At 46.5% G+C, this 22,857-nt stretch overlaps 1 protein-coding gene across 1 annotated transcript; it reads right to left on the minus strand.

Moving 5' to 3' along the window:
• Window positions 1–4,041: 4,041 nt before the first annotated feature.
• On the minus strand, window positions 4,042–16,783 carry CELA1 (chymotrypsin like elastase 1). The gene is made up of 8 exons (XM_044995150.1): window positions 16,703–16,783; window positions 15,721–15,803; window positions 14,041–14,141; window positions 10,761–10,886; window positions 9,461–9,597; window positions 7,999–8,144; window positions 6,452–6,601; window positions 4,042–4,177 (listed from the first exon to the last, which is right to left on the minus strand). Exons 1-8 carry the CDS (start codon window positions 16,743–16,745, stop codon window positions 4,160–4,162), a joined length of 804 nt encoding a protein of 267 aa, XP_044851085.1. The 5' UTR covers window positions 16,746–16,783; the 3' UTR covers window positions 4,042–4,159.
• Window positions 16,784–22,857: the final 6,074 nt, after the last annotated feature.

Below are 22,857 nucleotides of genomic sequence, written 5' to 3' on the forward strand. Positions count from 1 at the left end.
TAGTTAATAGGAATTGGCTGTTGCGTGTATTTGAGTAAGATCTGAAACATTCATTAACCTGGGAGGTGATGTGTCCGATCCTTTGGGACAGGTAGAACCTTTTCTTTTATATGATGAAATAAGATTTACAGAAATGTTTATCCTATTTGATGTGGGTACCTGGATGGAGGCTTGAGGCTGGATCACTTTCAGGGAACTGTGTTGTTTGGACTTCTGAGTAACCAGGAAGGTAATAAAGAAGGTGTTTTATTCTGGCTTGGTAAATCTAAGTATTGGAATATCCACCAGCTTTATGGAATTTGGCTGTCCCATTCTTTGCAGTTCACCCTAATTGAGTGACCATAGCTAGCTCCCAACTAGGACCTGGGTCACAGTAGCACAGTCATGCTTGGATGCACATCCCCACAGGTTAAGGGTTTTCGGATCAGAACCACACGCTTGTCAAAATTTTATTTTGATATTGGAGAGTTTAAGGGTTAAAAATCAGTTACAGTGAGTGACCCATGATCAAGATCCTGACAGAAAAAGCCAGGAAGAATTGTGCTCACAGAGGGGGTTGTCTTAAGAAAGACTCCAGAGCAGGAACTGAAAAATCTGTTAATTGCCAGTGATAAGGAAGCAGACCCAGCGAAAATGCTTGTGGTGAGAAACTAGCAGCTAGAACTTGAACAAAAGCAAAAAAACCTGCTGATATGGAAGGAGAAGCCGCTGAAAGTGAACACCAGTGTTTTAACATGAACAAAAAATGGCATATATTCGATTGCAGGAACTAGAAGCTAAGGCAAAAGGGGACAGACTTAAGCTCCAACTCAAGAGAATAAAGAGGAACTGAATCATTCTGGAAAGCCAGCTCCTCTCAACAGCAAAGATGGGGATAGAATCTATCCAGCGTGTAAGAATGTTGGTACGTTGTTGGACTCTAAGCAGTTGTCTGCGTGTTACCAAATTTACCCCAACACTGCCACCTTTTATGTATATGCTTTGACTGTCAGCTCCGGTGACGGTAACCCCATAACTTGTGCAGAGAATGGAAATGTCAACGGTAAAAGCTGTTTAGGGCAAATTACAGCTTCCAACATCACTCTTGTTAAAACAGATTTTGTCAAAGAGGAAGATTATTTACCAGATAAGAGTGTGAGTATTGTAATCCTCTGTGAGTTTACTCTAAGTGTGCCTTTAGCTAGAATCCGTCTTGAATGGAATGGTGTTAAACATTATAGCTGGTGAAAGGAAGTTATTGCTTAAGGATCTTTTGATTGGGGATGATAAAGCTTTGTTCAGTCAGGTTAACTTAAACAAGTCACAAGAAAGAAATAATCCTGAACCCGTGTCTATTAGGGGCAAGGATTTGCCTATGGAGGGTTTCTCCAGATGTTTGTCTGAGGAAGATGGCTGTTTGTGCAAAGGTGGAGGAAATTGCGGAGTATCTGTCTGGTATCTCAGAAGTGAATCTGGCATTAGATAAGGCTCAGGAAAATGTTTCTCTAGAGCAAATTAAAATTGGTGATCAGGTGAAAGCCCTAACTGAGGAAGGAAGGGGCACAGTCTTGGTAAGTTATGGATTGTTGGCAAGGTTAGCGGAACATGAGTATCCCTATACCCTACCTGTTAGCAGTGTGGAGAATTGTGACACGGAAATGTTCCTGTGTCTGTTAGGGGTAATGACTTGCCTATTAAGGAAGCTACCTCAATCTCCAAGCAATTGTCCATGAATAGCCATGTGTGCTGGGGCAAAGGAAAGGATATCCCATGCGATTTCTCTGTTAAAGGGGAATGTTTCTCCAGCTCTTTTCTGTTTGTAGAGCAGACAGAAAAAGTCTGTCAGCCTATGATGGTTGAAAATTTATCAGTTAACCCAGGGCTGATTCTGGATACCACTAAAGCCCAGGAAGGAAGTGGTCCCGAATTTGTGCCTGCTAGGGATGATGACATTGCAACTAGGTTGCATCCAGTTGGTGTCATAAATAGCTCCCAGAGACCAAGCGACTCTGGTGCTTCTATTTTGCCTGTTGCTAGTGTATTGCTGGGTAAAAATGTGACAACCATGTCCGATTAGGGTGATATCACAGCCAGGGCACAAGAAAAGCATGAAGGGGTTATCTTGTGCCGTCAGAACCGGTATATTTTTATTATTAATTATGAACATGAACTCTTTAATATGACAATCTACATCAGTTAACAAAAAAATTGTCTTTTATCAAATCACATCTCTTATTTGCTTAAATTTGCAGCTCTAAGCTGAGAGAATGTGTCACATTTTGGTCCGATAGGGATGCGCATAAAAACAAGTTGCGAAACTTATCAAATGCCAAAAAATTAACAAGTGTCTAAATTTGAGGCCCCTCTTTGAGCTTGAGGCCCAGGCCAAATGGTCCTCCTGCTCCCCTCCTCTGCTTGGCCCTGGATCTATACACCTCAGAAAGACTCTGGCAGTTAGGAACTGGAACTCGTCTCCCAAACAAACCGTTGCTTTCTCCATATAGTATTGGATCACTTCCACACCCATCAGTTGCAGCAAACTGCTTGCAAAAACTACCCTGAAGATTTTCCTCTTCAGGAATCTTTCTAAGCAACAGCCCATTTTTCACAGAAATTCTGCCCTTACCCTTTTCACCTAGGGCATCTATAGACTTGCCTGTACCTGTTAGCAAAAAGGACACACCCAGCCGGCCAATGGATTCTGTTCAGCAAAAAGGTTCAGATTTTGACCCTACTGGACAGGGAGGAAGGGAAGGATCAAACCTTGCAAATAAAAGCCAGAGGTTAACCCTAAAATACCAAAACCCCAAGGCTTTCAATTTTAACCACTTCCTATGTTAAGGAAGACCCTGAGGTCAAGGAAAAGCTACAAAGATTCAAAAGGGATAGTGAACAAGCTGACCTAAAGAATGATTTGTCTAAACCAAAGGCTTGGCCTGACAAAAAGAATTGTAAATGCACACTTGTGATAAAACTGAGGTTACTGCTAAGGATTGTAACCAACTTGTTGCTGATACCAAGAACTTGCAAAAATGTACAACGTGCAGGGTTTTTTGGAAAAACCCTTGAACATGTTGCGGGTGATACATAAGAACTCATGATGGTGTAAAAGCCTTCATGGTTATATTGTTTCATTACATGACAACACCCACTATGTTAAAAAGGCCTGGTGATACTGATATTTCTCAGTTAGTGCCTGTACCTAATCTTGAAACTGTACACAGCAGAAAAACCACTACAAGCTTGAACTGCTGTGCACAAAGGGAAACTGAAGTACAACACCTCACAGCCTTCATAGCTGAATGCCAGAGTAAGTGCTCTTTCGACGTATCAGGGGGTGGCCCTGCATCTGTAACTTTCACTCCATGCATCTGAAGAAGTGGGTTTTTTACCCACGAAAGCTTATGCCCAAATAAATCTGTTAGTCTTTAAGGTGCCACCGGACTCCTTGTTATTAACGTAAAAACAGCTCATAGCAAGGTTGGAAGGTCCTTAAGGTGTATTCAGGAGCTCTAATTTAACCCTTCCACACCAGTCTCACGTTGCGGGTATGACGCTTGGCTAGAAAGGGTTGAACATTCTGCAAAATAAGTAACCCACAGAAGACGCGTGGGGAGATAATGTTTGCGTTTTTGTGTATGTACATCTGTCTGAGTAGGGTGGACAATGTAATCAGCAGTCCCTGTCTATGCTGTATTCTGATAATTCAGAGGTCAAAAGAACATCCTATCATGTAAATGAACTGTAAGCATGGGACATCTCAGTATTCAGCTCTCTTTGAAATGTACTGTGAATGGCGGAGGAACAAGGAAATGGCCTTATGGTAATTTGTATAGCTAAGTACCAGTAATGGACATCCCTCAAAGTCATCCTAATTATATTTGTTCCCTGAGGAATTCCAACTTGTCAAAAGACATGAAATTGTATAAAAGATCCTTGGGTCCTGATTCTGTCATCTCAGATCTGCTTAGACTGGAGAAGAAAAGGATTTTGTATGTGGTTTTTTCACTACTGAACAGAGAAAAGAGTAATTTTAACAGTTTTATTGGCATTAGAGTTACAGGTATAACCCTGCAGATCAAATGGGATAATAGAGAAGATGAAGATGGACAGCGTCCAAGTGTATTCCGATTAGGGAAAGAGGTTCTTCTTTGACGTTGAGTCCATCCTCTCAGCCTGTTCAGTTGGAGTTAATTATCTGAAAGGAGGAAAAAAATAATCAACCACATCTGACTGTTTCTCAAGAGCTTTCAACAGAGTGGCATCAATCAAAGGCATGGAAGCATGAATGAAGCTGATGCATTATTAAATCTCTAAGCTGGGAAGGCTCCAGGTTGCCAACTCTAAAACTTCAGTTCCTGATAAAAGGTTACAGCACCAGGGCCGGCTCCAGACCCCAGCGCGCCAAGCGCGTGCTTGGGGCGGCGTGCCGCGGGAGGGCGGCAGGCGGCTCCGGTGGACTTCCCGCAGGTGTGCCTGCAGAGGGTCCGCTGGTCCCGCGGCTTTGGTGGAGCATCTGCAGGCGTGCCTGCGGGAGGTCCACCGGAGCCGCGGGACCGGCGACTGCCAGAGCGCCCCCCGCAGCATGCCGCCCTGCTTGGGGCAGCGTAATTCCTAGAGCCACCCCTGTACAGCACATAAATACTTATGTGCAGAACTGGGAACTGGCACAGATTGGCTGGAACAGCTGTCATTAATCTCACTGCCTCTGCAACTTTCCATCTCTTCTGATAGACTTCAAGGCCAGAAAGACCATGAGATCATTTAGTCTGATCTCCTGTATAACACAGGCTTTAGAATGTCACCGTTACCCTGGCACTGAGCCCGACTTGCGTTTGGCTAAAGCACATTTACCAGAAAGGCATCCAGTCTTGATCTGAAGACATCAAGAGATGGAGCATCCACCCCTTCTCTTGGCAATTTAGTCCAATGATTTATCACCCCCACTGTTAAAAATGTGCCTTCGCCTCACCCAAGTTCTTTTCTCCCTTCCAAGTGCTTCCTGCTTAGCTTCCCCTATTAGATATGGTCTTTTTTGGTATTATATAATCCTTTAACTATCATCTGTTTAATTCCATAACTATACTACAGAAATCAGAGATGGTTCAGAGAAGTGAAATTCCCAACTCCAACGGTTGGACGTAGATCCCATGGCTGGAAGTTGAAACTAGACAAATTCAGACTAGAAATAAGGTGCAAATTTATGACAGGGAGGGTAATTAGCTATTGGAACAATTTATCCAGGGTCCTGGTGGATTCTCCATCACTGACAATTTTAAAACCAAGATGGGATGTTTTTGTAATAGATCTGCCCTAGGAATTATTCTGGGGAGGTTCTATGGCCTGTGTTACCCAGGAGGGCAGACTAGATGAACACAATGGTCCTTTCTGGCCTTGGAATCTATGAATCAAAATGAAGTGTATTACTCTGGCATTGCACGACCTCAGATTCATAGATTTTTAAGGCCAGAAGGGACCACTGTGATCATCTCATGCCAGTGGTTCTCAGCACAGCGCTGCAGTCCAGGTGACATCCTCAGGGCCATACAGGTATTTTGGATGCAGCCCACAATGGTAAATAGGTTGAGAACCACATTCTTGTCGGACCCTCCTGCTTAACCCAGGCCAGAAAGAACCTCATTCAGTGATTCTTGCATCCTAGTTCAAACTGCAGTTGAAACAGCATCGCTTCTACACAAAGACATTCAATTTTTGATTTAGAACACTTCATGCAATGAAGAATTCACCACTTCCCTTGATGAGCTGTTCTAATGGCGAGTTCCCCTCTCTGTTAAAATTTGTCTAGCTTCGTATTCCAGCCACTGGATTTCGTCGTGCCTTTGTCTGCTAGATTAAAGAATCCTGCAGCCTCAGATATGATCTTCCTGTGTAAATATGTCTAGACCACCACTTCTTAACTTTCTCCCTTCATTGCTGTTTTCCATCAAGGCTAGCAGGGGAGAACAGCATATGGGGGAGAGTTGACAGAAGACATGGTTAGGATCCCTTCGCATCTAAGTGAGATTATAGTCTCATGCCAGGTAATGATCAGATCTGGTAACCAACACCCAGATGGAAACACCTGAACGTAAATTATAGCAATTCAGTAGGGATAATGATACTGCAAACTGAATCTCAAGTGGAAGAATCAATCCGACAGATCCCCTGACACAATGCCCTTAGGAGAAGTAGCTTTTGGCTGGTTCGGCCTCGTAGAAGAGATTGGTTTGGGAAAAAACACATGGTTAATGTCATCTATCCACCCTCTCTCATGCTGCAGCCACCATGTGTGGGATGGTTTCTAGCCACACTTTTCGGCATGACTGCAGAGGCCGCATTTAAGAGACACATGTCCTGCAGCTGGCTCAGAACAGCTGACATAATTAGAACAAAACAATTGCAAGCAAGAGGTCTTTGTTTGCAGCGGGGTGTTTCCTCATTGCAGTTTCTCTTCTGTGCAAAGCCAACTTACGTTATTGATCCAGGAAATGTAGGCAGACACCCGGGTGAACACCGTGGGCTTCTGGTAGGTGTTACAGCCCGAGGCGGAAACAAAACTGGTCACTCCATGGACATAGTACCTGCCATTCACCAGGCAGTTCAGAGGGCCCCCAGAATCTCCCTGCAGAGCAAAGCCAAAGGGAAACAAAACTTGGCACGTATTGCAACAAACAGCAATGCTTTGCCCTTCTTAGCACTTTCCAACAGACAACCTCAAAGTGCCTTCAAGGCTCCACGTCTCCCCTTCCCTGGTGAAGTAGAACTATCTCTGAGTGAGGCGACGGGACAGAATGGCCAGCATTAGAATACAGGCATCCTGACCCGTGGAGCTCATTGCCAGGGGATGTTGGGAAGGCCAAAACTATAACAGGGTTCATAAAAGAACTAGTTAAGTTCATGGAGGATAGATCCATGAATGACTATTAGCCAAGATGGTCAGGGATGCAACCCCAGTGCTCTGGGTGTCCCTAGCCTTTGACTGCCAGAAGCTGGGAGTGGATGACAAGGAATAGATCACCCAATTGCCTGTTCTGTTCATTCTCTCTGAAGCATCTGGCATTGGCCACCATTAGAAGACAGGATACTGGGCAAGATGGACCTTTGGTCTGACCCAGTATGGCTGTTCTTATGACAACTGCTCCTGGGCCATCCACTGGTCCATACAACTCCTCTTCCCACAATATATAGGGGAATGTCTGGTGAATTCATTTCTTATCAGCACTTATATAACCCCCCGGTGAGTGCGGGCTCTCCCTCTGTGCCCGATCCACAGAGGATACGAGTCTATTACATGCCCAGCTATCACACGTTGGCTTTTCAGCATATGCTGCAGCAGCTCCTCATGCTTTTAGTTCTGGAGGTCCCCAGTTCAGTTCCTGGAGTGTTGATGGCCAGACTAGCAGCACTGCAGCAGGCACATCTACAGTTCATTCGGCACGGCAACTGTGCGAAGCCTTATAAGGAGTTACTGCAAACTAACGCAGCAGCTGGCAAAGCCCCAACGGCAGCCTGACTTTCAAAGACAGAATGTTGAGCTGGAAGTCAGCACGGGAGAAGAGAATGGAAAACCGAGGGGTCACTTGGATAGTCATTTTTTTCCAGCCCTAACCACCTGGAAAGTGGACAGAGCCAAGTGAACATTGAGGGAGTATGATCACCAGCTTCGACCCACCAACCCAAGTAACATACAATACCCAAGCTTAACTCCTACACAGCACCTCCCTCCCAGGAGACAGAGCGCCCTTCTACAGGGCTATTCATCTGAAAGTGCTTTGGCAAGGAATTGACTAATGGGTGACGCAGAGAGGAAAAATGACCGGCCCAAGATCACACAGCAGGTAAGTAGCAGAGCCAGGAACAAAGCCCAGGTCTCCTGACTCCCAGTCCAGTGCCACTCGACCACAATTTAGAAACAAGACCCAAGTGTAACCGTTATATATAGCACCTCCCTCCAAGGAGGTGACAAGAGCGGCTGAGACCCTGGGATGCTCTTGCTTGGTTCAATCGCTCGGCAGTTACCTGGCACCCAGAGCGCACACCGTCACCTCCACCACACACCATGGTGTTCTTGACTGTGGAGCCCCAGTAAGCGGAAGTGGAGCAGATACTGTAGGAGACGACGGGAAGTGAAGCTTGCTGCAGGATTTGAGACAGCTGCCCATTAGCTGCACAAAACACATTAGAGACCCAGGGTTAGTTTACAAGGACGATGACCCGTTTTTCCCCCAGACACCTGGGGTGAAGTTCTGGGCTGCAGGATCAAACGCAACCAACTTCGGTATCTAGAATCCCATTATATTTTCTTACTCGTTGGCCGACTTCTTATCCAATATATGAGCTTTGCTGTGCAAATCCCTCCCCTGTTATGGAGTTATGGCCATAAAACTTGGCTGGGAATTTGCTTTCAATAAGCTCTAAAGCAAGGGATTGGAGTCAATTATTATTATGGACACATCTCGGGATCCCCAAATTATAGGTCATTTACTGGGCCTGATTGTGAGCTCATTTTTATTAGTGTAAATTACATGCAACTTCAAGAGTTTGACACCCAGTGTTAAGATCAGAATGAGGCCCAGCAGTTCTTAAATTTGCTTTAGTCTTGTGCATTTTCTGGAAAAGCAGGAATTTCTAAAAGCAGCAAAGAATCCTGTGGCACCTTATAGACTAACAGATGTTTAGCAGCATGAGCTTTCGTGGGTGAATACCCACTTCTTCGGATGACTTGCATCCGAAGAAGTGGGTATTCACCCACGAAAGCTCATGCTGCTAAACGTCTGTTAGTCTATAAGGTGCCACAGGATTCTTTGCTGCTTTTACAGAACCAGACTAACACAGCTACCCCTCTGATACAGGAATTTCTAAAGGCTGCACCTGGTGCTGGATACCACAACAAAGTGAAAGTGCAGGATGACCCCACATTTCCCCAGAGTGTTCTCAGGGCTCATGTGAATGAGTGAGCAGATCTCCAAAGAGCAGCTGACACTCCTCCATAGCGTGTCCTGACTTAGCTGGTGCAGCCGGGAACAGCATTGTCCTGCATGTCAGGTTGTTTTGCAAAACCATCCAGGAGGAATGAAGTGAGGCCAAGCTCCCTCTGGAGGGGGAACTAAAAGGGTTTAGATCTTATGCACCAAACTACAGACCGGGGTGGAACCCTGGTCCCGTAGAATGGCAAAACTCCCAATAAGGCCAAAATTTCACATAGGTCTTGTGTAACAAGTGATACTTTGGCACATTCTATAGCACATTCAATGGAAGGGGCCTTGCAAACCATTAACGAAGCCATGGGTCGCAACAACTCTGAGCGGTCACCACTGTTTTATACAGGTGGAAACTGAGGCACGGAACGGTCCGGGGTCTGTTCAAACTCTCAGGAAGTTTGGGGGCAAAGCAGGGATGCTAGTCACATCCAAGCTCCACCCACCCGCAAGCCTGTGCCCTCAATCACTGGGCTGGAATGCTACTGAATTACGGCACTTACTCCTGGTCAAGCCCCAGCCAGTGATGTAGCAAGGATTGTTGTTTGGCAGAATCTCGCCTGAGCTGGGCAGAGCGCCCAGCTGCACGTAGCTGTTCAGAGACGCGCTCTGGGAGAGGCGGAGCAGAGCGATGTCGTAGCTGCAGAGGAACAAAGGAAACCGCGTCAAACGGCCTTTCAAAAATGGGTGCAAATGGGCTGCATTTAAGTGACCCCGCTGTCGCTGATCGTAAAACCTAGGCTGGGGCTTTCAAAGGAGGGGAGGGATAGCTCAGTGGTTTGAGCATTGGTCTGCTAAAGCCAGGGTTATGGAGTTCAATCCTTGAGGGGGGCCATTTAGGGAACTGGGGTAAAAATCTGTCAGCAGATTAGTCTAGATGACCTCCTGAGGTCCCTTCCAACCTCGATATTCCATGATTCTATGAAAGGAGTCCCAACCAATTGAAAGCAGGGGGTGGGACCACCTGACAAAATCACCGTACTTCATGACGGATGCTGGGGGGTGGGGTTATGTCATTCAATTTTTTCAAAAATTGCCACGGACCTCAACATTTACACCATGGACATGTTGCTGATCCCGATCAAAAGCCAGTTGGAGCTGGGCACCAAACTCTTTGCTCTTTCGAACAATGAGCCCTCATGTCCCATAAAGAATGCACAGAAAGGGCTGACTTCTGAGTCCCTTCCTCAGGTACATTCCCACCGAAGGACAGCACAGAGGACCGAATGAGGACACAGCACTGGGCCTTGTATTATTAAGCAGATGCTTGATCAGGTAGCAAAATACCTGTGCTCACTGCCAGCCCAACCCAGAAGCACTCAGTACCATCAGAAGCCCAGCTCCCCAGCGGCTAGTCTGACGGAGGATCCTTACTTTTTCCATACAGACTGTCTTGGGTAACAATATGCAGGCCCAAGTGCTACCATGATACCCATTGGAGCTGTATGAAGACACTGGCCAAACTGGAGTCTGCTTTCCTCATTTGCAAACACTATTCTGCCTGTGCAACTCTATCGCCTTAGGCCCTGGTCCGAACCTATCTATTGTACCAGCGAAGAACTCTATGGAGTGGGACCTGCTCCAAGATATCCATTTGGCTTCTGATTTTTGAATCCTGTCTATACTGGGTGCCTGCCAGCTCAGGCTGTATATCACTGAGCATCTCAGAAGGAAGGGTGCTCCAAGTGCAACGCGTTCTGATTTCTTCAGCTGCACGTAAGGAGCTTGGACTTTGTGACCTTAGATGTGAAATCCCTTAACCGAGCCACACAGGCAGCTGGTGTGAAAAAGGAGGCGCCTTACCCAGCAGCGACATTGTTGCTGTTCCAAGAAGAATGGATGAACTTGCTCCCCACGCTCAAATACTGCTCCGTGCCATCATTCTGATACAGGTTGTAATCACCGACGACCACCCGGAAAGTCAAGGATCTATGAATAAGAGGAACAACCTGTGATGTGTTGTAAGGTGCCAACCGGGCATCGATCCCCCTTCACCCCCCAAGTCCTGACGGCATCGTGAGGCCACTGGAACGTGAGCCAGTCCCTCCTCTCTCTACTTCTGAGGGGAAGGGTGCTGAACATAATGTTAATAACTAACCCATCTATAGCTCTCTGTCATCAGTTTTTCACAATCTTTGATGTATTTATCCTTGCAACATCTCTGGGGGGTAGGGAAGTATTACTGACTCCATTTTACAGATGAGGAACTGAGACCTGGAGAGGCTAAATGACTTGCCTAAGGTCACACAAGAAGTCGGTGGCAGAGCAGAGAACCAAACCCTGGTCTCCCAAGTTGTAGACTAGTGCCTTAACCACTTGTCCATCCTTCCCCTGAGTAGGAATCGCCATACTGGATCAGATCCAGGAACTCATTGAAGATTGAGTACAGGTCTCAGGACTGGCCCTTGAATTATTAAATCGATGCAAGATAAAAAGTAACAAAGTCCTGTCTGAGAGGCCAGAACCAGCTGCTCCAGAGGAAAGTTCAAGAAACCCTGTAATGGGCAATTAGTGAAATAAACTGCACAATGGGCATTTTTCTGCCTAACTCTGGCGCTGGCTGAAGTTTTTCCATTGAAACGTAATCTCATAAAAATCACAGAAATGTCAGGTTTAAGAGGTCATCTAGCGCAGCAGTTCTCAAACTGTGGGAGACAACCCCATTTTCATGGGGTCACCAGGGCCGGTGTTCGACTTGCTGGGGCGGGGGGCCGAAGCCTGAGCCCCACAGGCTTCAGCCCTGAGTGGCAGGGCTCGAGCTTCACTAGCCTTAGGAGTCAAAGTTTTTCCTAATATCCATTTGGATGAAAGGCAGCTTTTTTTTCTTTTGCGCCTAAAACTAAAATTTGAGGCAAAAAATGATTTTCCATTAAATTTTCCAGTTTCCTCAGTGAAAACCCAAGAATTTTCACTGAAAATGGTTTTAGGAAAAGCAATTTTAAAAACACGATTTTGGTTTTTCTATAAAAATGTGGAAATTCTGACAAAATACTGCGGGAAAATGAAAGAACGATATACATTTCTTGGGAAAATAATTAGTTTTCAGGCGGCTCTCGCTAGCAGCCCCCTAGAAACACTTGGTGGTTGGATTCTGCCCTGCAGCAGGGGCGTGAGAGAAGAGGTGTATGTTTTGGCACACAGAGGCGCCACCATGAAGGTGGATGAGCTACTTAAGTCCTGTTCGGATCTGATGTGCTAAGAGCTACCAACATTGCATTGATGGTGGTTTCAGATGCTGCTTGGAATGGGCAGAGTTACACACAGGAGACTGCGTCTGTAACACGCTGTGTGCACGCTACGGGTACTGGTTAGGGTTAGAGGAGGCTTAGCCCCCCCGCCCCCCGCCCAAATCTCTCTGTTCAGCCACGCCAGGGCAGGGTGTCGCAGGGGGAGGGTCCTGCCTACGCACTAGATGATTCCCAGCAAATGGAGCTAGATTCCTCAGTCCCAGCAGGGATTGCTGGCTCCTGAGCAGTGCTCCTTGGGAATAGGAAAGAGGGGATCCTGAGGTGATTATGGGGGAGAAGGGGAGTCCCAAAGGAAGGGGAACCCTGAGACCCTGCATCCAACGGCGCCTGGGCCAGGAAAGGGGAGGGCCCCACCTGCCTGTGAACACACGTCTCATGTGATGCTCACAAATTCAGAGCCCACCCCAGCACTGAGAGCCAATGGGTCAGAGCGGGGAGCCGGGCCCAGCCCTGCGGGACAGGCGCAGCCGTGGCGGGGTGAGAGTGGGGTGGGTGGGCGGGCTCCTCCCCCTCCTCCTAATATTTTCACCAGCCACCTATGGCAACAGGTTCCCCCCGTGCTGATCCTCAGAGGATAGGCCTTGTGTCAGCCCCTAGCTACAGAGCCTTGAGTCTTTCGCTCAAGCTGTAGCAGCTCATGCTTTCAGTTCTGGAGGACTCTGGTTCAGTCCCCGGTGTGTTGGCCGTCACACATGCTCAAGCAACGTCCACCCATGAGGATGCCTGAGGAGCAGCCAAGAAAGCTGCAGGCCTACAACAGACATCCAGAATAATGAGATAATAATGTAGCATGTAATGATGTATGATTTAACCATATCCTGCCAGCAACCCTTTTTGAATAGCAGAAAGGAATGGCCTAATGCGCCATTAGTAGAAATGCATCAGCCAGAATTTCTTTGGGTCTGAACTGATTTCAAGGCAGTAACAGATCTTTGAGGGTCACCATTTTGTTGTAGGTTTAGCATTTTAAAACAAGTAAGAGAATGCCATGATTAAGTTGCCATGCAAAAGAAAACAATGTTCCTGTTCCAAATGTTGTGTGTAAATTAATTCTGTTTTGTGTGTGAATGAGGAATGTGTGGGTTAAGAGATAAGCATGAAGGCCATCGCTGAACCAGATGGTCTATGGAGGAACCAGAGTCAGACGCAAGGAGGCTGCAACACACCCCTATTGAAATGTCGGAGGAGGGCAGATTGACGGCTCTAAAGATGAGGCACATCAATGGGGACAAGATAGCATGAGGTAACTCCCTGAGAGACTTGATAAAAGAACAAGATAAATTGTCCTTTTCAGCCTTTAAGAAAACAAGCACTTGTCAAACAATTGATTACAGCATGACGGTGCAAATCTCATCGGTCCCAATGAAGGAAAAATCACTATATAACAGGGTGCCTTGCCATGAAACTTTGGGTTTGTCCTGCCAAGACTTCCCCAGAACATCATGTCGCAACCGACAGAACCTGGCTCCTACCTCCCCGTGATCAACCTAGCTGGCCACTAGATTGATCTAGACACTGGACTGGTAACTATAACATCAACTGGTGGGACAGTGTGTGGGGTGTGACTGATTGCATATGCTAATTGTTGTATCTTCAATCAATGCGGCATATTGCCTTTTCCCCTGAAAAAGATCCTGTGTACTTCTTATAAGCATAACACTCATCCTCTGCTAAAAGCACCCCACCACATCTTCTCCTTGGCTTCAGAGAGCAACTCCCCTCCTTGCCTGGTGCATTGCCAGTTCCCATTCCTGCTTTAGACCCTGACCCCTCATCTGATTAAAAAGTCTCTTTAATGGGCAGATCAACCAACCAACCACCATGGTCTCCATTACCTGTCCACGCAGTGAGCTGCAGTCATCACCCAGTTCTGCCTCACCAACGTCCCACCGCAGGTGTGATACCATTGTCCACCAGAGTAATACTGGAGGGAAATCTAGATTTTGGGTGACGAAAGGGAAAGAGATAAGAAAACAGCAAATATCATAATGCCACTAGGTAACTGCACACTACACATCCACATCTTGAATATCATGTGCAGTTCTGGTCGCCCCATCTCAAAAAAAAAAAAAGATGCATTAGAAATGGAAAGGTACAGAGAAGGGTAACAAAAATGATTAGGGGTATGGAACAGCTTGCACATGAGGAAAGAATAGAAAGACTTTGGACTGTTCATCTTAGACAAGAGATGACTAAGGGGCGATATGATAGAGGTCTATAAAATCATGAATGGTGTGGAGAAAGAGAAAGTGTTATTTACCCCTTTACATAAACACAAGAACTTGGGGTCATATCCAATGAAATGAATAGGTGGTAGGCTTAAAAACAAACCAAAGGAAGCACTTCTTCACACAACGCCTGGTCAACCTGTGGAACTCATTGCCAGGGGATGTTGTGAAGGCTAAAACTATAACCGGATTTAAAAAAAGAATTAGATAAGGTCATGGTGGATATTAGCCAAGATGGTCAGGGATGCAACCTCATGCTCCATGTTTCCCTCAGTCTCACTGCCAGATGGTGGGACTGGACAACAGGAGATGGATCAGTCAATAATTGCCCTGTTCTGTTCATTCTTCTTGAAGCATCTGGCATTGGCCATTGTTAGAAGAGAGGGTACCTGGTCAGATGGACCAATGGTCTGGCCCAGCATGGCTGTTCTTATGTTCTCATGGTGGAAGAGGAGAGCTGCATTTTAAAGAGGAAATATCTCACACAGGAAGCAACACCTCTCACCATCCCAAAGTGAACGTGCATCAGGTGCATGAAGAAAGTGTCTTGCTGCTGTATGCACCAGGCACATCACATTAGCTGGTTTAAGCATTGGGCCACGGTTTATGGACTTGGTCTAAGCAGGACGTGCCGTATTGATAGTGGGGCTGAAGTAGCTGGTTGGCTGGGGCTCCGGACACATAACCTAGTGAAAAACAAAAAACAAAACAAAAAAACGCCAAACAAGAAGCTAAGGGCCAAGTGGTCAGGGCTGGGGTCCACATGGAGGCATTTCTCACAAAGCTGGACTGGCAATGTGGCCTTGTGCCAAGGCAGTAACAGCAAAGAATAGAGATGCCCACTTTAGATGCCCATCATCCCAGACACACGCACACCCCTCTCTCACCCCAGGACAGGCTCAGGTGAGAGATGGGTCTAAGCCTTCAAGTTCAGGTCAGTCTCTGGATTTCTCCAGGTTGGGAATTCCAGTTTGAGTCAGTCCTTCCTCTTTGTTATACTAAAGCTAAATGCTTCTCTTACAGGCAGCTTTGGTGTTGACATGCACATTGTACAACACAGCTTGGGCTTTAGACTTGGCAAAGGCAAATCCCACGTGGCTTCCCCAAGCAGGAAAACCATAAATCTTTGGCTTTCAGCCGTGATTCAGCTGCTATGTCCCCTTGGGAGCAGCTAATCTGCACACTCAGGTATTCTGTAGGCCGTTCCATCTCTGTGCACCCTCCTTGGGTTGTTACTGGGAGGACAGTTAGATGGAGAAGGGACTTAGAAGTTGACACTGTACCCACCTGTGATGGCCACGCACCGTGCTGTGCATTACTACCCCCAACAACGCGCCCATTGTCTTCCAGCGACTCTTCCAAGCAGTGTCCTTCAGGAGTAAAGAAGGAACAACATCTGGAATAGCTTCTGCGTATTGCAGGAGGAACCCCGAATCCCATCACGTCTCTGTTTCCACCACAGGACGGGAGACTAGACTTGCTTTTACTCTCTTTCCCGCAGAGAACATTTCCCGGCTCTAACTCCTCCGAGAGGGAGTTTGAGAAGTGAAATGAAGCGCTCTGAGTGCCAGGCATCCCAGCTTTAATGATGAGGGGGGCAGATGTTCAACCTTACTTAGCACCCGCAGTGGGGGCCAGTTTTCCAGAACTGCATACACATTGTGTGTGGACCTCTTGAAAGTCTCAAGCGCCCCAATGGGAAATGTTAGGGGCAACTAGGGTGACCAGATGTCCTGATTTTATAGGTACAGTCCCGATTTTTGGGGTCTCTCTCTTATATAGGCTCCTATTACCCTCCACCCCCATCCAGACAGCAAGTGTGAAAAATCGGGTCACCCTAGGAGCAGAGCAACTTTGAAAACCATGAGGCCCCTGGGAACTAGGGAAGAGATTAACTTCTGGAGGCAAAATGGACATATCGTCTCTTATAAGGCAATGGAGGTTTTTCCTCATGTAGATGACTGCCCAGTGCAGCAAAACCAGCCACAGCAAAGCACATTTCAGTGAAGACTTCAGTCCTAGCTTAGATTTCAGTGGATCTCCCCAGCTAATCTCTATTCTGGATGTGCCCCTCCAGCTACCTCTTTGGAGTGGGGATTTTTATTGTCTATGTTCTATCAGTGCCAAGCACAAACAGGTACCTAGGCTGGTTGAGGCCTCTAGTTGCTACTGCAACATACGGTAACATATGGTAACCAATAAGTTTCTTAGCACCAGAATGCAAGACATCACCGCCTCAAACAAACAAAAAAAAACCCACCCCACTTACCACAGAGGACAAAGACAGCGAGGAGGAGTAGTTTCAGCATCATGAGCGAATGGCAGGGACCACCTCAGTCACTCCACTTCCTGTATGCTTCTGGGTCTTGTCTCTCGTACTATGGCTGGTGTTAAATAGATTCCTATGGGGAGGAGGGGATGGGAAGAAATGCAGGTGATTTGGAAATACAAACAAAACTCCTTTTCTAACAAAACACCAGTTCCATTCTTGGTTCCAGCGACGGTCAAGGCTGAGACCTGGCATTGAGGGCGCCAGATGCCAATAAACTCTCTGGAGAGTTTAAAAAAAAAAAAAAGAGGTTGTTTTACAAATCTAGAATGTGCTCTGAGAAATTGGAAGTGCAGAATTAAGTGAGCTGGGGGTGAGGGGTGCCTGAACAACAAACTTGGGACCAGCTTTTCCATAGCTGTGTCTCCTCTTGACCTCAGCTGGAGTTGTGGGTGCTCAGGATTAGGGCAAGAATTCAGTTTTTCAAAAAAAGAAGGTGTTTTTTTGCTCTGCGTCAGGACAAAAGGAGACCTTTTGAAATTTTTCATGGAAAACACCACGAAGGCCTTCTCCTTGACTAGCCGATAGCCCAGTTGTCAGGACATGCACCTGGGATGTGGGAGACTCAGCTTTAAGCCCTTGCTCTGCCTGATTTGGAGCAGCTGGGATTTTCAGAAGATTGAAGGGAGTTCGGTGCCCTAAACCCACTGAAATCCAGTAGGTGATGGGTGTTTTTCTCCCTTAGGATACTTCGAAAAATTCTCAGTAGGAGACCTAGGGGGAGGCATCTTCAGGGCTGGGAGAACAAGAGACATACACATGATCAAGCAAAAGATCAGTTGAGGAAGTCTACAAGGGGCACTTAGGAATTCTTGTCCCTTATTCCACATACCCCAACAGAGCGTACATGACTAACAAGATTCAATATATTTGTTCTCTGCCTTGCTCTACTATACTAGATCTTCATGTATCCTTCACTAGAATCTAGTTTTCCTTTAATAGCCAGGTCTGCTCGTAAAACTGGCAGAGCAGACCCTCACAGCCCAAGTGTTCCCCGGCCACTTACAATATGGTTGAAGTTTCTAGTGTGGATTGGACCTATGTGCATTGACACACTCGCGTAACTGAGACCGCACCTTTAACACGGACAAGGCTTTGGCCCAGTTACATAAACCCCAACTAAAATCCTTTCTATATTACACATGATACTCATGTTACGACTGGTCTTGTGAAAGCTGTATTTGTACCACACTGGGCCTCGGAGCCTTCTTTGGCTCCGTTACGTGAGTTATAAATAGATCGTGACCGGAGAACCGTTTTACATGTTTCCTATTGATATGACCACCATGCTGTTTTGCAGCCTGAAAACTTCCAGCTTCCTTTGTGTTTGGGGAGCTCTTGCGATAAACACATGCGATTGTGGCCATTGGAAAGCAGCTGTAATTGGGTCACAAAGCGTGCTGTTGGCAACACGTTCTTATGCAGCCCACTGAAGAGCGTACATTACGCATCCCCGGCTATACAAGAAGGCCCTTTTGTGCCAAGCTACAGAGGCTCACACTTTTAGCTCTGGAGATCCCTGATATCTGCCACCCCACTGAGACACCTTCCTAAAGGCACCCAAATTCATGGCAAATGCCTCCCAGAACAGAAGAGGTCAACCCTGCTTCTGAGAGATCAGGGGAAGAGAATTTAGATATAAAACGTTTCTTCAGTGTAGCTGCCATTGGATTTGGTTCTGCGTAGTGGTTGGAACATGCTTTCTAAATGGACAGCTTCCTGCCTGTGCTGATGATCTATAGTATAGTGTGTATCTCAGGCAACATAACTCATGAGCGCCCACCACTGTCTGTCTTAGGCACTTCCATAATAATAAATTAATACCTAGCTCTTCTTATCAGTAGATCTCAAAGTGTTTACCAAGGTGGTCAGTATCGTTATTACAGGTGGGGAAACTGAGGCACGAAGGTGGAGCAACTTGCCCCAGGCCACCCAGCAGGCCAGTGGCAGAACCAAGAACACAACCCAGGGCTCCCAAGTCCAGCATTATAGCTACTTACACCAATCTGCCACCGTGTGACCACCATCATGAGACATGCGCCTTCTCAGGCTTGGTCTACACCCAAGTTGTACAAAGCTTTAACTACAGTTAAGCAGTACCAACCCACCAGTGTGGACACATTTATACCGGTTTAAGAGGTCCCTTTACTCATAACTTTATTCCCATACAGCAAAGGGAATAAGCATACCAATATATGGCAAGTTCATACTGGTATAACTCCATCCACAGTAGAGATTTGTGACAGTTACATCAGTACAAAATCTGTGTGTAGAACAGGCATTTGTTTCTTTAGGTCCAAGACGTGAGATTCCCATTTTCTCTAAGCTTAGTTACTACCTACAACATGACAGCAGCACGAATCTAACAAATTCCTCCTAACTATTAAATGTCCTGGTTCTTGTGAGCAGTGCTAACATTTCAGAACTAGGGAGGTGCATGGTAGTGACAATGTACTTCAGGTTGGATCTTGGCTTCTCCCATCTGACATGACATTAACAAGAGCCGAAAACACAAACCATGTTTTTAACTAACCAGTGTTTGTTCTGGAATAAGAACAGGCTCTCTGGTCCACAGCACAAATTGTCCCACAGAATGATCACTTTGAGAACTAGTTTGAGATACAGACATTCTGAATCAGTGGCTACACAAAAATAGCAACAGGCACTTGGGTAAAATCCCAACACTTTTAGCACCTGCTGTATTTCTGCTTTTTATCTGTGTTGAAGTACAACACGCCAGGAAATGTAGCCATGAAGTAAGAATAAGATAAGGGGTAAGGGACTGACTGCAGAAGAGCCAGAAACCTATAGGCCTGTAAGAATAGCTTAAGCAATTAGCATAAGTGCAAGGCCTGCCAGCCTGCGTAGGAGTAGTTGCTTAATAAGTTAGCAGAAGTAAGTGAACGAATAGTAACCCTAAGTCACAAGAGGACATCAGGCTTTGTTTGCTGTTTTGTAATAAATCTCAAGTGTTGAAAACTGCTGACAGGTAACTGCAAGAAGGCAGTTTGTACCAGCTCAGGGTATTTTTGGAAGGGAATATCAGCAGATGCCTAACCGCAGGTAACCATATTAATCCAATTGACGTATGTGTTAATGGCTTTCATTTGATTAATAGGAGGACATCCCAACACTATGTCTGCAGAAGAGAAGAATGAAGGGGGATTTGATAGCTGCTTTCAACTACCTGAAAGGGGGTTCCAAAGAGGATGGATCTAGACTGTTCTCAGTGGTAGCAGATGACAGAACAAGGAGTAATGGTCTCAAGTTGCAGTGTGGGAGGTTTAGGTTGGATATTAGGAAAAACTTTTTCACTCGGAGAGTGGTGAAGCACTGGAATGGGTTACCTAGGGAGGTGGTGGAATCTCCTTCCTTAGAGGTTTTTAAGGCCCGGCTTGACAAAGTCCTGGCTGGGATGATTTAGTTGGGAATTGGTCCTGCTTTGAGCAGGGGGTTGGACTAGATACCTCCTGAGGTCCCTTCCAACCCTGATATTCTATGAGGGTACAGAAGTTAAGATATTGTAAAGGAGGGAAGAGGTATTCATACATATGCATGAAGGACACGGAACTTAAATAATTGGTCTTAGGTAAAACCCTTGGAGATCTTCATTGGCATGCCAGGGTCAGACTAGGATCTCTCAGACCTTAGAGTTCTCCCCAGGACTGATTGAGCATATACACACGTAATGGTGCAGGTCGTCCTTACGGTGTTATATTATCTCACTTTACTTGCCTGGATGGTTTTACTTCTTGGACTAATCATGGTAGTAATAAAACTTTTACAATTGCAGAAAGTCTTTCCCGAGTGCAAGGGACGTTGTCATTGCTGGATGCCCAAAGCAGTAACTCTGATAAATCCTGGGTCTGATCCTGGGACAAGAACCTATCAAATTACAGAATGCTAATTGGGGAATCTAAACCAGTAATATAATCAATAGACCTTCAGTAGATCAGGCAACAGAAAACAGTCTATGCAATAACTAATACGTTGATATTTAAACACATCACACCCAATAGGCAGCATTATTCAGAAGAAATGGGCTGTGAGTAGCTGTCTATCTTCAGAATAATTCATCGGACTCTGAAATTGATGAGACAAACTCAAGATGTTTGATACTGAACTTTGTAACAACAATGGAGAAGCATTTCCAGCACCATTCAATTGCACTAGTAGGTGGGAAGTTTTAATCAGAGGAAGGGACTTTATGAACAGGGATGAGACGGGATAAGCCAAACCAGTGTACGTCTGGGGTGCATCGGGGAGGGGAAACAGAATGTGGCAGGACTGCAATAACTGAAAATAGTGCGCCGATTATACAAATTGTCTCAGTTGTGCAACTTTTCTCTGACTCTGCTTCAGTGCAAAACTCACGCGATCCAAGGATGCCTCCCTCACCAACTCCAGAATCAAATAGCTCAGGGCAGGTCTAATCACGCTTTGCATCTTTCACCGCTGGCTATCAGAGCTTTCGACCAACGTTAGTTGAACTCCATTACTCGGTTTAAGCCCCGTTCTCCAGAGGGGGAATCTGAACCACAATGCAGCAAAGCAAGTTGACCAAGGTCACAAAGCTGGTCAGTGGCGGAATCCCAACTAGAACCAACCGTGACTCAGGTATTGGGAAGGTAAGTACATTTACAAATTCTGAAGTGCTCAGACACTATGGGAATGGGTGCCACGTAAGTACACAAGATAGAGATCCATCCAATTAAGTCTGCTGGCCACTCAAACAGGACAAGGACCTGGGGACTTGTGACACCCAGCGAAGATACTTGGGACAAAGGGAAACTGACTGGGCACTGGTGCCCCACTGAAATCCACCCATGGTATAAAGAGGCTCCAACAGAGGACAGCTGAGCAGGCGTGCTAGAGGGAGCAACCCAGGCTATTTTTCTGGGACATGTTTAACTGGCTGGCATTTTCGTGCTGAACTCAGGCCCTTTAATACTCTCAGCACCCTAGTGGAATTACAAAGCAAGACCACTTCCAGGAGATTGTGCTCCAGTCATCCGGGATGGAGGGGCGGCCTTCCCCATCCTGCTCCAACATTAAGGGTTAGGGGCTCGTGTCTGATCCTATTTTCCGTGCGCGATGGTGAACCTATCAAGCAGCAAAGAGGACACTCGAGTCCTTTGGAGGCAGTCACAACGAGAACGAGGGCTAAAGAGGTGGATGGGGTAAGAGCGCCACCTAAAGGGGCCATACCAGAGTGATGGCTCTAGCATCAGCTTTTAGTGCTGTGAGGGGTTTTTCCTTCCAAACGGGGAAAGATCCCTCAAACTCAAGGTGCTCCAAAGGGACTCCCCTCCGCCTCCGATGCCGCCGGAACAGACCCCGCCTGTCCAAAGCAAAGTGCCTTGCAAACCATCGGTGCGCACCAGAGCGAACGCTTTGAGAACCTGCCATGCCTAGAAACAATCTGCGCCATGGCGCTACATCGCGACTTGACCCTGGGATCCAGGGACGGACGGCGTTTGGGAAACAGACTAAACCCAGGGTTGCGAGTTCAATCCTTGAGGGGGCCACTTAGGGATCTGGGGCAAAATCAGGACTTGGTCCTGCTGGTGAAGGCAGGGGGCTGGACGCGATGACCCTGTGGGGCCCCTTCCAGCTCTATGAAATAGGTAACCCCAAAAGGCAGCATGTAGCCCTGTCCTCCTGGGTGGATATTACCAGCAGGGCCTGGGGAGTTTGCGTCCCCACTCCTGCCACTACTTTGGCAACACGTGTCTAGCTTATCATGCCGACAAAGTCTCATTTAAATGTAAACTCCCCCCCACCCAATAAAATTAAACAAATTGTGGAACTAACGTGATATTTACCACCATTGCATTATTCATTCTGCTAGTATGTTCCTCCCCCTCCCTGTATGTCTGTCTTTTCTATTTAGACTGAGTTCTCCGGGGCAGGGACTGTAATACTGTGTACAGTGGCGGCACAACCATAATACGTGTGGTTAATAACTGAACTGAACGGTGCGCCAACTCAGAAACAGCTGGGTGAAGTGTTTGTGGCTCTAGGGCCTGTTGCAGCAAACTGGGAACATCTGCTCCAAAGGAACCAAATCCAGACTGGATTCTTTTGTAAAATAG

The sequence above is a fragment of the Mauremys mutica genome, chromosome 20 (assembly GCF_020497125.1).
Source record: "Mauremys mutica isolate MM-2020 ecotype Southern chromosome 20, ASM2049712v1, whole genome shotgun sequence".
In the NCBI taxonomy this organism is placed as follows: domain Eukaryota; kingdom Metazoa; phylum Chordata; order Testudines; family Geoemydidae; genus Mauremys; species Mauremys mutica.